Source organism: Heptranchias perlo, chromosome 28 (genome assembly GCF_035084215.1).
Source record: "Heptranchias perlo isolate sHepPer1 chromosome 28, sHepPer1.hap1, whole genome shotgun sequence".
In the NCBI taxonomy this organism is placed as follows: Eukaryota; Metazoa; Chordata; class Chondrichthyes; order Hexanchiformes; family Hexanchidae; genus Heptranchias; species Heptranchias perlo.
Window position 1 is genome coordinate 32,242,490 of NC_090352.1, and position 18,464 is coordinate 32,260,953.

At 43.2% G+C, this 18,464-nt stretch overlaps 1 protein-coding gene across 4 annotated transcripts in view; it reads left to right on the plus strand.

The window, feature by feature from the left end:
• Positions 1–18,464, plus strand: part of LOC137345020 (carboxypeptidase D-like) — a 212,676-nt gene that overhangs the window by 33,176 nt on the left and 161,036 nt on the right. For 2 of the 4 annotated variants that reach the window (XM_068008365.1, XM_068008368.1), the window contains exon 1: positions 9,887–9,972. The exons of the other annotated variants lie outside the window; for them this stretch is intronic. In XM_068008365.1, coding sequence (XP_067864466.1) covers positions 9,963–9,972 — 10 coding nt within the window. In that variant the 5' untranslated portion in view covers positions 9,887–9,962. Of the gene's footprint in view, positions 1–9,886; positions 9,973–18,464 lie in introns of those variants that run through there. 4 annotated transcript variants of the gene reach the window in all.

The window sequence follows — 18,464 nt, forward strand, 5'->3', positions numbered from 1 at the left end:
AATATGCTGACAAACCAGTTGCACATTATTAGAAGGAAACCCCTTTCTGTTCATGAAGTCTATGGGATTGTGGGAAGGGGTCCATGTGAGCACATACTGCCATCAATAATTACCAGCAAACCTACCACAGAAAAAAAAGTGCAGTGCTTTGTCATGCTCCTGGCTGCTTCCAATGGAAAAGGGATGAAGGAGTTTGTCTTGGCAAACAAAGCATTTGTCACTTGTTTTATGCATCAGTGCACTGCTGATTGAGACGTTTGGCAGGTATCCCATTCTACTGCATGAATGGTCTTAGTAACGTAAAAGGCAGTAGTCACCTTAATGGCTGCTGGGCAGACCACCCCGCCCGCCATGTCCCGGCCATGTACTGATAGGGGTTACCCACCCCAAGCACCAGCCTACACCTCCTCCACTCCCAGTCTGGTGCAGTCATCCTCCATTACCAGCACCTGTTATCTGAGAGAAAATGGGAGCGGTGGTTAAAGTCTAAAGTTGTTAAACTCAATGTTAAGGCCGGAAGGATGTAAAGTGCCTAGAGATCAGGTGCTGTTCCTCAAGCTTGCGTTGAGCATCATTGGAACAGTGTAGGAGGCCAAGGACAAAGAGGTCAGAGTGGGAGAGGGATGGACAATTAAAGTTGCAAGCGACCAGAGGTTCAGGGTCACACTTGCAGACTGTACGGAGGTGTTCAACAAACGATCACCCAATCTGCATTTGGTTTCCCCAATGTAGAGAAGACCGTATTGTGAGCAGCAAATATAGTGTACTAAGTTTGAAGAAGTACAAGTATACCGCTGTTTCATCCAGAAGGAATGTTTGGGACCCTGGATGATGGGAAGGGATGAGGTGAGAGTTGCATCTTCTGCGCTTGCATGGGAAGGTGCCGGGGGAAGGGGAGTAGGTGTTGGGGGTAATGGAAGAGTGGACCAGGATGTCATGGAGGGAGCGGTCCCTTCGCGATGCTGAAAGGGGAGGGGAAGATGTATTTGATGGTGGCATTGCACTGGAGGTGGAGGAAATGGCGGAGGATGATCCGTTGAATGCAGAGGCTGGTGGGGTGGAAGGTGAGATCAAGGGGGAGCCTATCGTGGTTCTGGGAGGGAGGAAAAGGGATGATTGTGGAAGTGAAGGAAATGGGACGCGCACGGTTGAAGGCCCTGTCACCCATGGTAGAAGGGAATCCTCGGGTGAGGAGAAAGGAAGACATTTCGGAAGCTCTGGTGTGGAAGGTGGCACCTTCAGAACAGACGCGATGGAGACGGAGAAACTGGGAGAATGGAATACAGTCATTACAGGAAGTGGGGTGGGAGGAAGTATAATCAAGGTAGCGGTGGGAGTCGGTGGGCTTGTAGTAGACATTGGTGGACAGCCTAACCTCAGAAATGGAGATAGAGAAGTCGAGGAAGGGAAGGCTCAGAAATGGACCGTGTTGAAGGTAAGGAAGGGATGGAAGTTAGAAGCAAAGTTAATGAACAACAACCAGCCCATTGTTTAGCCCCTTATAAACAAGTTGTACCCAGATCTGGTATGCATGGAGGTGGAACAGGCTGAAATTAATTTTCAGTTATCCAGCAAGCTGTAAATTTATTTATTTATTTAGGAACATAGGAACAGGAGTAGGCCATTCAGCCCCTCGTGCCTGCTCTGCCATTTGATAAGATCATGGCTGATCTGTGATCTAACTCCATATACCTGCCTTTGGCCCATATCCCTGAATACCTTTGGTTGCCAAAAAGCTATCTATCTCAGATTTAAATTTAGCAATTGAGCTAGTATCAATTGCCGTTTGCGGAAGAGAGTTCCAAACTTCTACCACCCTTTGTGTGTAGAAATGTTTTCTAATCTTGCTCCTGAAAAGTCTGGCTCTAATTTTTAGACTGTGCCCCCTACTCCTAAAATCCCCAACCAGCGGAAATAGTTTCTTTCTATCCACCCTATCTGTTCCCCTTAATATCTTATAAACTTCGATCAGATCACCCCTTAACCTTACTGGGGCAAATGATGGCATGTTTACCTCTATCACTAAAGCCAGCTCTAAAGTTAAAATAAATGAAGCAACCACAATGCTGCTGGCGGTGATGGGCACCACCAAGAGGCAGTTTGTAGACTATGGCTTCAATGACAACAGACACATGAAGCAGATTGCCATTAAAGGTGGAGGTGACTTTTTTTGTGGTCAGCGATGGGATGGGTAGCTGATGTGTTCACACACGATCTGAACAAGCTAGTGAAGTGGTTTCACTCCTGCTATCCTGCACAGACCTTCCCCAACAATCACAAATGGTGGCTTTGAAATACCAACAAATGCGAAGTTGTTTTAACGTAGATTTGGCGCTGCAGAAATCACCCCACAAAATAGAGGTGGCGGTTTCCACAGCAACGGGAGCTGCAACAAATATTGCAAAACCTTTTCGAGGGACAACTCTCTGTAGAGATGCAGCAACCCTGAGCTTTCACATCAGTCATCACCATTTACTTCACGATACTTACCTTACATTGCAGAACACATGAGCGATACCCTGAATTTAATGGGGGTCAATTACAAATTGATTGCAAGTAATTGCTTTTCCTGCATATTAACACTGTGCTATAATTAATGACTTTACACCTAAGACGTACCTTAGGGTTGAGAAAGCATGTGCACATTCAAAGAAATCAATTCACACTTAACAGTTTGGAATTAGTAAGATTCTCTGTCTGATTGTATTTGATATTTAAGAGTTTCCAGGACTGTTAATAGAATCTTATTATCATCATGTTAATGATAGGGGCCCCAAAGGAAGAAACCCCTGTACTGACAGAAATGGAGGAGCACCCACCTTCATAGGCATTTTGTTTGATGTAACACAGTAGCTTACTTACCAAGCCTAGGAATTGTTATTTGGAGGGAGCAAACAGTTAGCTTAGACATAGATACCATGAACTGTTGCTTTACTTACGGGGATGTTGGCTAGAATCCTTACTCTTTGTAATTAGTACTATAGGATCTTTATGCCCCACTGCTACAGAAAATAGGGACCAACATGTTACCTGAGATGAGATTAAAAAGTTGCTAACAGATGTACTGTACATTTCCACCATTTTCTGTTTTCATCTTAAATATATACCATCCACTACTTGGGATAGCGTAGCATGTTTTTGTTGTTTTGAGTTATTATGGGAAGCGATGTTGAAGTTTTAAAAAGTCTGGAATTTCTGCTTTTGTTCAGTCATGTGTACTATGAAAAATAAATCAGCTTCTTGCTGTGTTATTGACCTTGTCTTACAAGAGTGTTCATCGGTTCCACCTATCGAAACATTGGGGAAACGAACGTGGTGGCACGTGCAAGTTTATACCATCCAGTTTGTATGTCAAAGGGAATGCATTGTTACAATCCCTGGGTTATGCTACTTTATGAGTAGATATTGGACATTGTGAGTCAACTCCAGAACGTAAAGGACATGGGAGCTGTTTATGGGAGTGAATGACACCACTGAACCTGAGAAGGCATCAATGTCAAGACCCGAATTTGTAAAAGAGGGGTTAAGGCACTAGAATGGGAACATGCTTGGCCTTCTGATTCTAAAATACATAGGAGGCCAGAGAACAAGAAATACTTCCAAATTCTTTGATTTCCAAACAGTTTTCCCTTGGGAGATTGAATTAGACAAGGAGACATGGCAGGTTGTGGAACTGGCTTGCAACCAGCTAAGGCAGAAGGAAGTCATGAAAACTAGTGCAAGAATGAAGTCAAAGGATGGAAAGATGACACAAAACTTTTGCAAGACTAATAAAGCATTTTGGTGATTTTTATGCAGCTCAGTACAGTTCAGAAGTTAATCCCATAAAAGAGGCCCTCATTTTTTTCAGTGTTACGACAGCACTTCCTGAAGTCCTTAATCTACTGAAAGATATTCTGGATCCCCTGTCAGGAAAATAGAGATTACCCAATACAACTGCCTCATTGTACTTGTTTAAGGCCGCTGGAACTGATGGCTTCCCCTCTGAATCCATATGACCGTTAAATCTCAAGTGACTCAACTGTTGGTCCATGTGCATGAAGTGGGCAGAGTAAGGAAAGTTACTACATTTGTTTTGGATGGCCTTCATTCTGGTTAGACATAACAGATGTACCCCCACCCTGGGTTACAGTGTATATGGGCTCATGCTCCTAATAAACACCATTGTAAAATATTAAGTCGTCACTAAGGAGAGGCTGTACCAGGGACTAAAAGTAGGTTTTCTGGAGAACAAAGACACTCAATGAACCTTCTCTGCAAGTTCTGTGATATTATCATGTAGAAAGCAAACCTAATTCAATGTCCCTCAGCGCTGGAAAAAACCTTTGACATGATGGAGTGGCCATATCATTTGTACACGTGGACGTTTTAGTGTTGGGTGAGAGTTTAATAAACCTGGTGTATGATCTTTACAAAAAAGCCCAGGTCTCTCATTGTTGGCCATTACATCCCATCTGCCTGATTAGAAGCACTTGCTCAGTCAGGGGCCTGTTGACCCTTTTATTATTTGTACTGACACTTTGGCTTTTGGCAATACCTATTAGATTGGTATCTAAGGTAGTGGAACAAAGCATTTTTTTTTCTGTTCATTTACGATACTTAGTATCTCAGATCTACAGAACAGTGCACACCCACCCTCTGACCTTGTTAGGAGGGGAGATGCCTTCTGAGTGTAAGATCCAAAGAAACACGTGTGAGGCATTAGCTTCTCCAAGGGAATCTTGTTTCCCAAAAGAGAAGAGCCATCCATACCAAAGGAGACAATTGGCTTAGGGGGCATAATGTAAGATAGATAGTCTGGAGTTTTACTGTATTTACCTTTTTGGGAATGGGCAGAACCTCATTGTGCATGACTGAAAGTGAACCTGTATAGACATCACCCAAAAAACAACCTATTATTTGGAGGAGGGAAACATTTTGGGACAACTTAGAAAATATAATTGCCCATAACCAGAAGAGATTTTAACCAGCTGACTGTCCCTTTGCACTGGTTTATTAGAAATCCCAAAATTCGGAATTTTACAAATTCATTAATTTTGGTGCAAGTAAGATTATCCCCAGTAAGCAGGATCTAGTAAATCGCCCTGTACTGAAATTAAATAACTCCTGAATAAATCCCACAGGTTTTCTGCACAAGTCCCCCAGTCACAGAATGCTGGCTCCTCTAGCCTCATAGCAAAAGTAGCAATTGAATTTAGTTTAAAGGCTTTTACAGAAGTGACACAAGTCAAGAAAACCGTTCAACGTCTCTATCAAGTTTGATTCTTCAGCTCCCTAAAGGATAAACTTAAATTGGGATTAAACTGATTTGAGTTAAGTGCAGTGTGAGCTACTTGCCATACAGAGCTGCATGCTTCTCCCTAGACTGCCCTGACAGTGTGTTGTAATACTCATTATTGTACTATTTTTATTCTTAAACCAGCCAATTCCGTGGTCTGTCCAAGTGACATTGCCTAATTGGGGCCAATTATTGCCCAAAAATGAGCAATTTTGTTCTGTAGTTTCCCATCAACTCATTTCACTGAGGGCCCTCAACAGCTGTCAGAGAGGATGCTTTCATCCCATCCATCTGGGTTGGATCCAAGCCCAGGTTCCAGAGGAGACAGCGAAATGCTCTAATTCACAGTCGCCGTTAGCAATGCCGCTTTTAACTTTGTTTTTTTTCAAAGAAATGATGCAGACAAATAGTTTTGCAAACCCTCACAGAATCTCAAAGAGTGAACACAGGTAAAGCTGCTCCATTAGACATCTGGAGCAGTCTCACCTGAAGCATGGATCAGAAGGAAGAACTGCATCAAAAGACAGATCTCCAGTGGTCTGAAATTCAAAGGGCTTTCGGCGAGACCGATGAATTAGTGTTAGCCGTACTGAATGGACAATGGACAACAGACTACTGGCAACCAGGTTGAGAATGACCAAGAATAGATCCCTTAAAGAGAAATGTAACTGTACTTGTTAATTAAGGTATTTCAATTGTTTACTTACAGACAGGATTCTCTGCACCGTGTTCCCAACTGTGTACTGCTGTGCCGTGGAGAAATAGAACTGTAACATTTTTCCTTGTCCCCACATAAAGTGTTGCCATTTTGTCTTATGTCTACCTTCCTGTTGACTTAGGCAGGTGGTGTTCTGGTAAAGATGGGCCTAGATAGGATATGTTCTACAGAATACTGGGCTGCAATTAAAACTATGTCGGAAGCAGTTGTAAAAATATTGAGTTCCTGAAAATAAAAGCATGGAACAGTCCCTGCAGTTCTTCAAAATATTTTAGCTGGCAATAATAAAGTGCAAACTCCTACAGATGGATCAGAGAGTAAGTGCACCATCTAATGTGATACTGAGGCATACAGACCAGGAAGATCCCAGGTTCAATCCCTGATCTGTGCTGTGTTCGCTAATCTCCGTTTAGATGGCAACAGGGGTTCTATAATTGGTCCTAGTGCCATTGGGCTGAGCTAAGAAGGGGGAGCTCTGGGTCATTTTTTTTCTCCCTTCTTATCCGAGGCCAATTTCAGCTGAACACTGCTATCAATGCTAGCTCAGAACATATGAGGGTGAGGGATTAAACCCTCCTGATCTGTACGCTTCAATGGCAAAGAAAGAAATATGCCTTCGAGGCACAAGAGGTAATGCTCTTCAGATGGAACATTAAACTGAGTTTAATGTCTGTCTGTTCAGGTGGACATTAAAGACCCAGTGGTGATATTTCAAAGAAGAGCAGGAAGCTGTCGCAGTGTCCTGGCCAACCTTCCTCCCATAATCAACACCACCAAAAGCAAATTAACTGATCATTCATCTCATAGAAATGTAGGAACAGGAGTAGGTAATTAACCCCTCGAGCCTGTTCCACCATTCAATTATATTATGGCTGATCTGTACCTCAACTCGCCTTTGCTCCATATCCCTTGATATACTTACCTAACAAAACTCTATCAATCTCAGTCTTGAAAATCTCAACTGATCAAGCATCCACAGCCTTTTGGGAGAGCAAGTTTCAGATTTCCACTGCCCTTTGTGTGAAAAAGTGCTTCCTAATTTCACTCCTAAATAGCCCAGCTCTAATTTTAAGATTGTGCACCCTTATTCTGGATTCCTCCACCAACAGAAGTAGTTTCTCTCTTATCTACTTTATTGAATCGCTTTATCATTTTAAATACCTTGAATCTTCTAAACTCAAGGGAATACAAACCAAGTTTTACAAAATGGCTGCTGCATTTGTCTACAAAACAACAGCGGTCCTTCACAAATCATGTGAAGCATTTAGGGATGTCTTTGAAATCTTATATAAATACAAGTCTTTTTTTTCTTAGAAGTCAGTGCACAGATGTATTTAACATCAGTCAGGGACATAGTGTAAAAGTCTTTCACAACATCACTCAGGAATGCTAAGGTAGAATGGGAGACTTTCACATGGCAGTCTGAACCTGACAATTTTACTGAAGCCTAGGGAGAAGGCCGTGAAACATCCCAGATTATTTCCATGCTATATTGCAGAGATGAGAAAGTTAATCATGTGTAACCCAAAATTTAACTGATTCAAGATACCTGGGAGGGGGTTGATTTTCACTGCCTTCGCCTGGCATTAACAGGGCGGTAACAGTCTCAAAATGGGGTCGGTAGCCTTCCCGCCCTGTTAACACCGGCAATGCAGCCTGTTCCATTATGCAAAGGGGCCTACCACCAGGTGTCTAATGCGCTTGCCTGTTTGAGGCAATAGGCCCCATTTAATATCGAAATCAGGGTCCTATGACATACATAGGACCCAGATTGCCGGTCGGTCAAAATCAACTCCCTGTAGTTCTAATGCTTTTGTTGCATTATACCTGCTGATGCAATACTGGCTAAGCAGCAGCTTGTTTGAAGGTCACAAAAATTATGCCTTCAATTTCCACCCTTCGACTTTGATGCCAGAGGAATGTGAAAACTGGATCTCTGGCCCATGTATAACCAAAACAAACGGCAGCCATTGATGTTGCTTCTAAAGTGCTATTGTTTCTGGAGACAATCGGGCCTTGGCGTCACTGGAGGAACTACTGAAGCTGCAGTTACCTCAGGGCATGAGTGCCAAATTTAGGGCTGTCATTGGAGAATCAAGAGCAATTGCGTATACTGACCTCCGTGCCAGGGTTCTCCCAATAACGCTTGCGTCAAGCAAGGCTCTACGTGGGAGGGTGTAGCCTCTCCAAATTTATCCTCATAAGGTGGCCTTGCCTTATTTAGCTCCACAAATGACCAAAAGTCATGTGGCAAAAGCTTCTGAATGTGTTAAAGGATCACTGTCATTTGGGTCTACAAGACCTTGTGCTGATGGTGATAGGCAGGGCCACTGGATAATGGTGACTGAACAAGTCAAATTATATTTTTATTACATGGGATTCTAGGATTTATACCAGTGTTTTGGAGATTGCATTCCATGATTGTATCCATTTTCTCTATGAAATCTGACCTGTAAATTTGGTGATATAGAGACATCATCACATTGCTGACTGCATCTGTAGACGTTTGAGGATTAAATCCAAAGACAAAGCATTCACACTGCTGCAGGTAGAAGGATAAATGTGGCAAGGTCCCCACACTGCCGGCAAGGTCCGACCTGCAAGGCTTGACACCACCGGCAAGGTCTCCACGCCACGGCAAGGTACCCGCACGCGAGGTAAGGCCTCGCTCCCAGTCAGTACATATTGGATTGTGGCAGGGCATGCTGCCTATGATTTTCCATCTGTTGATTTCAACGTGCACAGGCTGTGTGCAAGACCCATCGTTGGTGAGACACCTCGCATAATGTACCCTAGAGTGTCTGTGGCAGCAGGAACACACCTCAGAGACCAGCATGGCGGATTGTGAAAAGACCTTTTAGAGCAGGCTGTTCACAGAGGGGAGGGGGTCAATCTAATATACTGACAACATCCCAGTAACAGTCTGTTTTTAGAAGGTGAGAAGCTGCCGGCGGATTCTGTTCAGCACTGAGGACTGAAATGCTTGAGATGCCGAGAAGTTCCTCAGCTAGGTGTCGACTGTCAACTGCCTAATACATTTCACTTTTAACAATCGGCTGTTGTATTTTGCAGGATATGCCACCTAAGCATGATTGACTGATGAACACCCCATCACCCCCAAATTAACAGGTTATCAAAATTGTAAAAAGCAACAAGTCCCTAAATCAAATTCAAGTGCTGAAAAGTTTAGAATCTATATTTGACATTTTATTGGCCAAATAATGGTAATTCCTTCTTATCTAATAAACTGCTGCATATCTCTGATGGAGCAAAGTAATGTAAGGATGAGATTCAGCTTATAACATCATGAGTGGGTCCAGAATGTTTGTCACAAGGGGAGCAATATAGACTTAAACATATATTTTCTGACATATATATATTAAAAATAAACTTTAGAAGATTGTAGTTTTGGTAAAGATTGTATTATTTATCAAGGGTTTTCATGGGATCCTGATAGTTTGCTATCTCAATTTTTCAATTCAACAGCAGTTGGACCCTTTTAAAGTAGGAATATGAGGGCCCCATGGTTCAGAAGATAAATTTAATATTTGTGGTTTTGTACTGAGCCATATAGATCATTGGTCTATGCTGAGCTAACTGATCTTGACCAGAACATTAGTGGAGGTGGCATAATTGGCTTCAATGTGGTCAGGCTAGGGAGGAAACAAGTATCAGTCCAGGTCCACCCCCTCCTTCCTCATTGCCATCTAATCGTCCCTGCAGGGACGTGCATGTTTTGGAAACCTAGAAAGTGTAACATATATAGACCTGGAGGGAGAACAATAAAAGTAACTGATTAAACTTTACAACCTGTTTGTGTAGGAAAGTGTTTGTTTTGCATTTCTGCTGGACTATCACCTCAGTCATAAATCAATGATATTTCTGTAAAGGTGCAGGTTATGAACAAAGTACAACGAAAAACAGTGAAGACGGAGAGCTTGTGATTTAGACGACCGCTCATCCTTCATGTGTGAGAGTAGGTCCATCTTTTGAATATTTTAGTTTTTATTCTGTGGAAAATGTATTTCGAATATATTGTTAAATTTTATTTGATCGAAGTTGGAATAAATCTGCCAGTGTCTTTTTTTCCCCCTCCAACGTTCCCCAGCCCTTTCCTGAGGGTTTAGATTCATGCTACTCATGCAACATTGATATATTGATAGAATGAGATGAAGTAAGATAGGAGGTGGAGCATAAACACCAGCATAGATCTGTTGGGCCAAATGGCTTGTATCTGTGCTAATGCTAGGGCTACTCCAGCATTACATAGTATTATTCTATGTAATAATATGTAATGCTGGAGTAGCCCTAGCTAATGCCCCTCTTCCTGAACATAGGAGCACTGTGTTAAGGGGCGTATGACAATTGTCAGGGCGGAAAAAAGGGGCAAATGTCAGATGTCAGGTTGATAACACAAGTGAGAACCAGGCAGAATATAGAAAGTTCAGAAGGGAAGTGAAAAAGGAAATAAGAGGGGCAAAGAGAGAGTTTGAGAATAGACTGGCGGCCAACATAAAAGGGAATCCAAAAGTCTTCTACATGCATGTAAACACTAAAGGAGTACTTGGAAATATATCACCATTCCTTCATCGTCGCTGGGTCAAAATCCTGGAATTCCCTTCCTAACAGCATTGTGGGAGAACCTTCACCACACAGACTGCAGCGGTTCAAGAAGGCAGCTCACCACCACTTTTTTTTTTATTCGTTCACAGGATGTGGGCGTCACTGGCAAGGCCGGCATTTATTGCCCATCCCTAGCGAGATTTTACAACTGAGTGGCTTGCTAGGCCATTTCAGAGGGCAATTAAGAATCAACCACATTGCTGTGGGTCTGGAGTCACATATAGGCCAGACCGGGTAAGGACGGCAGGTTTCCTTCCCTAAAGGACATTAAGTGAACCAGATGGGTTTTTATGACAATCCGGTAGTTTCATGGCTATCATTACTAATACTAGTATTTTAATTCCAGATTTTTATTTTTATTTAATTAATTGAATTTAAATTTGCCAGCCACCGTGATGGGATTTGAACTCGTGACTCTGGATTTTAGTCCAGGCCTCTGGATTACTAGCCCAGTAACATAACCACTACGCTACCGTACCCTTCTCAAGGGCAATTAGGGATGGGCAATAAATCATGGCCTCGCCAACGACACCCATATCCCATGAACAAATTAAAAAAAAGAGAAGAGGTGGGGCCGATTAGGAACCATAAAGGAGATCTACTCATGGAGGCAGAGGGGGTGGCCGAGGTACTAAATGAGTACTTTGTATCTGTATTTACCAAGGATGAAGATGCTGCCAGAGTCTCAGTAAAGGAAGATATATTTGAGATACCGGATGGGCTAAAAATTGATAAAAAAGAGGTACTAGAAAGGTTAGCTGTACTTAAAGTAGATAAATCACCTGGTCCAGATGGGATGCATCCTAGGTTGCTGAGGGAAATAAGGGTGGAAATTGCGGAGGTACTGGCCATAATCTTCCAAATATTCCTAGATACGGGGGTGGTGCCAGAGGACTGGAGAATTGCAAATGTTACACCCTCGTTCAAAAATCGGTGTAAGGATAAACCCAGCAACTATCGGCCAGTCAGTTTAACCTCAGTGGTGGGGAAACTTTTAGAAACGATAATCCGGGACAGAATTAACAGTTACTTGGACGAGTGTGGATTGATTAGGGAAAGCCAGCACGGATTTGTTAAAGGCAAATCATGTTTAACTAACCTGATTGAGTTTTTTGATGAGGTAACAGAGAGGGTAGATGAGGGCAATGCAGTTGATGTGTATATGGACTTTCAAAAGGCATTTGACAAAGTACCACATGGTAGGCTTATCATCAAGATTGCAGCCCATGGAATAAAGGGGCCAGTAGCAACATGGATACAGAATTGGCTAAATGGCGGGAAACAGAGAGTAGTGGTGAACAGTTGTTTTTCAGACTGGACGGAGATGTACAGTGGTGTTCCCCAAGGATCGGTGCTGGGACCACTGCTTTTCTTGATATATATTAATGATTTGGACTTGGGTGTACAGGGCACAATTTCAAAATTTTCAGATGACACAAAACTTGGAAGGATAGTGAACAGTGAGGAAGATAGTGATAGACTTCAAGAGGATATAGACAGGCTGGTGGCATGGGCAGACGCATGGCAGATGAAATTTAACGCTGAAAAATGCAAAGTGATACATTTTGGTAGGAAGAACGAGGAGAGGCAATATAAACTAGAGGGCACAACTCTAAAAGGGGTCCAGGAACAGAGAGATCTGGGGGTAAATGTGCACAAATTGTTGAAGGTGGCAGGGCACGTTGAGAAAGCGGTTAAATAAGCATACGGGATCCTGGGCTTTATAAATAGAGGCATAGAGTACAAAGTGTGGAAGTCATGATGAACCTTTATAAAACACTGGTTTGGCCACAACTGGTGTATTGTGTCCAGTTCTGGGCACCACACTTTAGGAAAGATGTGAAGTCCTTAGAGAGGGTGCAGAAGAGATTTACTAGAATGATTCCAGGGATGAGGGGCTTTAGTTACATGGATAGACTGGAGAAGCTGAGGTTGTTCTCCTTGGAACAGAGACAGTTGCGAGGAGATTTGATAGAGGTATTCAAAATCATGACAGGTCTAGACAGAGAAGATAGAGAGAAACTGTTCCCATTGGCAGAAGGGTCAAGAACCAGAGGACATAGATTTAAGGTGATTGGCAAAAGAACGAAAGATGACATGAGGAAAAACTTCTTTGCGCAGCGAGTGGTTAGGATCTGGAATGCGCTGCCTGAGGGGGTGATGGAGGCAGATTCAATCCTGGTCTTCAAAAGGGAATTGGATAAGTACTTGAAAGGAAAACATTTGCAGGGCTACGGGATAGGGCGGGGGAGTGGGACTAGCTGGATTGCTCTTGCGTAGAGCCGCCACAGACTCGATGGGCTGTAACTTTTCTATGATTCTTTGATTCCAAGAAAGAGAGGCATTAGCTAGGGCTAATGCTACATGGTGTAATTTGTCATCTGAATATCGCAGTTTTGCAAGTTCCAGAGACGATGAAACGGCCAGTTTATGAGTGGACCTGAGCAACAACAGATCCCTTCACCATGGTAACGATATGTTTATAGAGCAAGTTAGAAAGCTTAGTGTATGTCAGTGAGCAGAAAGGCAGAATATTGTAAGTAGTTGCTGAGAGAGGGCACGCCATAATGTTTGAGAAAGACTAATGAAGTCTGGCACTTGTAGCAGCAGTTCTGTTGGAAATGTTTAAATAGCATTTTGTATTGTGATTGGTTGGTTGATTTGGCTCAAGCATTATTACCCTGTTGAATAGCCTATGGGTCTGACAGTTTTTGCAGTTGGCCAAGCAATGTGCTTCCTGCTGTGGGTAAGGACAGTCGTAATTAATTATTGCTGGAAACTCCACATGTTTTTATTAAATAACAACAACTTGTATCTTTAGACAGGTACATGAGGGAGAAAAGAATAGAAGGTTATACTGATAGGGTGAGATGAAGTAAGGTAGGAGGAGCCTCGTGTGGAGCATAAAGACTGGCATAGACCAATTGGGCCGGATAGTCTGTTTTTGTGCTGTAAATTCTATGTAAGTCAGAGGAAGTGCTGATCAAACTGTATAGTGCTCTGCTCGGACCACACCTTGAGTACAGTGTCCAATTCAAAGACAGGTCGAGGGTGTGTGTGAGTCATTTGGGTGATCACTTTAGTGGCTTTCCTTCCTACTCTCTGTGGGGTCATAACTGGCCTTCCATTGACATTTCCCCACTGCAGCACAGCTGAGACCAGTTACTCAAGCGATGTCAAGGGCTACCGGCACAAGTCCATATTCTGCCACTCTGTGCTGTGGCACATTAAGGTTCCAATGTACTGTGACACTGTACTGCTGCCAGGAACTCCCACTAGCTAGCTATTAATATGTAGTGATACCACGAATTCTTGATTCAGAAACTGGATGAAGAGGTAGGAGGATCCAGGAAACTTTGAGTTTTCCGACAGTAAGATTAAGAATCATATATTGCCTGAAGCACCTATTAGGAAGAAGTTGTCTGTTTTGTCTGGGGTATGCAGCTTCCATTAGGAAAAGCTGTAAGTGCCACTCACAATCTAGTTTGTTAGTTATAGGGGGCAGCACCATCTGGATATCTGGGATGGTGAAGCCTGGAGCATCCATCTAGGAATCCAGAGTGCAATCAGTAATGTCCAGGCCCTGGAACGTCTACACGGTAAGCAGAAAGCCCAGCACCATGAGCCTAGATTGTATATTATGGTAAGTGCGGAATGCCATTGGGAGAAAGTTTGGAAAGCCAATCTAGGAGCCTGAAGCTTCTGTCAGGTCAAACATGTTATGTTGACCTAAGAATCTTGAACAAGTCACCAGAGATATTAACTTCGATAGTCACCCACTTTTATTTTACACCATTAACACTTTCAGGATTGTGGTAGAAATTTTACAGTAAGGCAATAATGTTAAAGGTTAACCATGGTTTTTGATCTGGTAACCTGGCTTGCCTATTGGATTAAGCTTGCACTGCTCATCTGGAGCATATAAAATCTCCTACTGATTTTCTCCTCTCCCTTCCCGTGCAGTGAGTGTCACAAGCCAAAAGTGAAGGGGTCTGTACAACATGAGGTGCGTGGAGCACTGAGCTACCAGTTGGGAGTGAAGGACCTCACTTAAACTCACCCATCGTTCAGTTTGGTATTCACATTACTTCCAGCTGAACATCTGCCTTCTGAACATAAGTGGCCCTGTGTGTACTTTAGTAACATGGAGCTCCCGAGCTACCGGTTATTTGGAGGCCTGCCTATAACTCAGAAGCAATAAAGCTACTACACGGAGTATTAAAACACAGAGCTTGAAGGGGCATTTTGAGGAGATATACAACACATTACATTGGGGGGGGGGGAGGGAAGTCTACGTTGAAGGCACCGCAACAGATTAAACATTTACAAATCTCATCGCTCCCTCCTTTTGAACGGTAATGTAATTCTTACAGGAAACCTCTGAGACTGTGGAGATTTACTTCTTACAGATTTTTTTTGATGGCTGGATTTTATACAATAAAGTAAACTTACATTGAATAAAATGTTGAAGACTGTCATCTGTAATAGCAGCAGATATTCTCTTTGCCAAGACTAAGTATTATTAAGTTGACAAGACTAGGAATGAAGCCATATTAAAATATCCAGATTGACAAAACCGTCATGTAATAAAGCTCCAATCTGCCAGTTGTATTATGAGCCATTACGTTCTGACAAGCGTAAGATCTAAAGAGAAATCATTTTAACAGCTCTTGGCCCGAGCCTGGGACGCTAGTCAGAACGCTGATGTTAAGTGGATTTGTCAGCAGTGGTTGTGATGGGATTTGGTACATTCGGCAAACAGAGGAGATTTAGCTCCGTGCCTCTTCACAGATATATAGGCAGTAACTTCAGTAATTTTAATCTTTTACAATTTAGAACTTTCCTCCCTTATGATTTTCCAATTGCTGAGCCACGCACTCGAAACCCACGCTCCAGTCTGGATTTACAGCTGGTGACATTCTGTGCTGCTCTGACTTTGTTTTCAATAAAAAAAAGGTGGCAGTTGTAGGATCTACAGGGGACCGAGAGTAAATCTGGAATCTCCACCCCCTCGCGATTTCCCCGCCTCCCTTTATTATCTTGTAATAAGGGCACTGATGATTGTGAGCACTGAGGTATCTGAAAATGGATTGGGAACTGGCTTGATTCAGATTGACAAAACCATCCCTTTCTTTCCCACTCTCCATGAAGGCGCTGGCTCTTGCTGGGCTACAGCTCCACGGGCGCAGGCAGCTCGCTCGTAGCCCATTTGATCCCATCCTTCCAGAATACTAACCTTCCCACCTTTTCATTATAGCAGCTAGTTGTTCCTTGAATGAGTCCCCCACCCTGGGCCATCCTTCCTGTTAACCTGTTGAACATCCCCTCCATAAAGAAATTGTTCCTGATGTCTTCTAAATTCGACCCTGACCCCGTGCTCTCTTGTCTTCATGCTCTGGCGCATCTGAAATGTTCTCAGTTTGCCTTTTCTATCCTTATATACCACACCTTGTTAAAGTAAGGAGAGAAAAGCCCTTTTGCAGCAACTGCTTCTATAATCCATCTGCTAAAGGCGGTTCCCCATATCTGATGCCTCCAGTGAGTACTTTACACTCTGATCTGTTCAGTGCCACCTCCACACCCAGTGCCTGTTTCCGTAATGATGACCCCTTTCCCCTGCTCGGTGTCCAATCGCTATTCAGGGCGGCCCTATAAAGCATCTCCTTGCAAGTAATAAGTTTTATGGAAAAGTTGCGGTGAAAATGCTGCTTCTGGACGCGCAACGAATGCCAGGAACGCATGTCGTGATATTGCGTACCGCCAGCCAGCCAGCCCATCATTTTTCACCCATCCAAATAGACAAGAGACCCGCGGCAGTGCGCAATTCTACGATATGTGTTCCAAACGTCCGCCGGGAGCGTAGGAGAATTTTGACCCCGCTCTTTCAGCTGTATCCTCTGCATCGTAGACACGCTCTCGGAAAGCTTCCTGACAATGGTCTAACAGGTCACATTTTTGCGTGAGCTTTCCTCTCCTCCCCCCCCCCATTTTCATTAATTATCCTGCAGGATGCAGTCCTCGCAGCATGTGTTGTTACACACTTTCAGCTGAAGAATGCAGCTCTTATCTTGCCTTGACGCCACGGAAACAGTAAAAGAGCCAAATTGCCCCAGGAGCTCGACAACACCGCCACCTTCTCCATCAACACACCGCGTGACCGCCCTCCTAATTAGCTGCTTTTATTCTAGAGACTATTTGGGGGAAAATGCTTGGTAATGAACAGCATAATTTGATTTCGAAAAGGTCAAAAGAGAATTCAGCTCACAGATGATTTAAATCATCAGACTAAATGAAAACACAAGGCTGATTTACTTTATGATATACATAATTCAAGAGGAACACAACTCCAACAAAACAGATTTCTCTATTAAAAGCCAAGGTCATCCAACAATAATACCCCTGGAACGCAGCCAGAAAATATCTGGGTATTAATATGTAACAGTGCGTGTTTAAACCTCCCGCTGAAAGCTAAGAGCTTTCCTGTGGTTGCTATAGCGTCCATGGGTGAACTTTAGACACTCCTACCTATTTGGTAACTGATCTAATAGACATTTAGAAGCTGATGAAGAACCAATGACCTTTTGAAGCTAAAACATTTGGTCATTTCTTTTCTTGAATGGCCATTTGTGAAGGTCCATTCAAGGAACACTTGAGGCAATGTAGTTTGTACACACAAGGAACGCTGCTGGGATTAGTAAAGATGGATGTTCATAGAAGAATTATAGAAAATTTACGGCACAGAAGGAGGCCATTCAGCCCATTGTGTCCGCGCCGGCTGAAAATGAGCCACCCAGCCTAATCTAATTTTCCAGCACTTGGTCCATAGCCCTGTAGGTTATGGCACTTCAGGTGCACATCTAGGTACTTTTTAAATGAGTTGAGGGTTTCTGCCTCTACAACCCTTTCAGACAGTGAGTTCCAGACCCCCACACCCACTGGGTGAAAAATTTTTTCATCAGCTTCCCTCTAATCCTTCTACCAATCACTTTAAATCTATGTCCCCTGGTTATTGACCTCTCTGCTAAGGGAAATAGGTCCTCTCTAACCACTCTATCTAGGCCCCTCATAATTTTGTACACCTCAATTAAATCACCCCTCAGCCTCCTCTGTTCCAAGGAAAACAGCCCCAGCCTATCCAATCTTTCCTCATAGCTAAAATTCTCCAGTCCTGGTAAAATCCTTGTAAATCTCCTCTGTACCCTCTCTAGTGCAATCATATCTTTCCTGTAATATGGTGACCAGAACTGTACGCAGTACTCAAGCTGTAGCCTAACCAGTGTTTTATACAGTTCCAGCATAACCCCCCTGCTCTTATATTCTATGCCTCGGCTAATAAAGGAAAGTATTTCATATGCCTTCTTAACCACTTTATCTACCTTCCTGCTACCTTCAGGGATCTGTGGACATGCACTCCAAGGTCCCTCACTTCCTCTACACCTTTCAGTATCCTCTCATTTATTGTGTGTTCCCTTGCCTTGTTTGCCCTCCCCAAATGCATTACCTCACATTTCTCTGGATTGAATTCCATTTGCCACTTTTCTGCCCACCTGACCAGTCCATTGATATCTTCCTGCAATCTACAGCTTTCCTCCTCACTGTCAACCACATGGCCAATTTTTGTACCATCTGCAGACTTCTTAATCATGGCCCCTACATTTAAGTCCAAATCATTAATATATACCACAAAAAGCAAGGGACCTAGTACTGAGCCCTGCAGAACACCACTGAAAACATCATTCCAGTCGACCATTACCCTTTGCTTCCTGCCACTGAGCCAATTTTGGATCCAACTTGCCACTTTCCTGTGGTTCCCATGGACTTGTACTTTTTTGACCAATCTGCCAT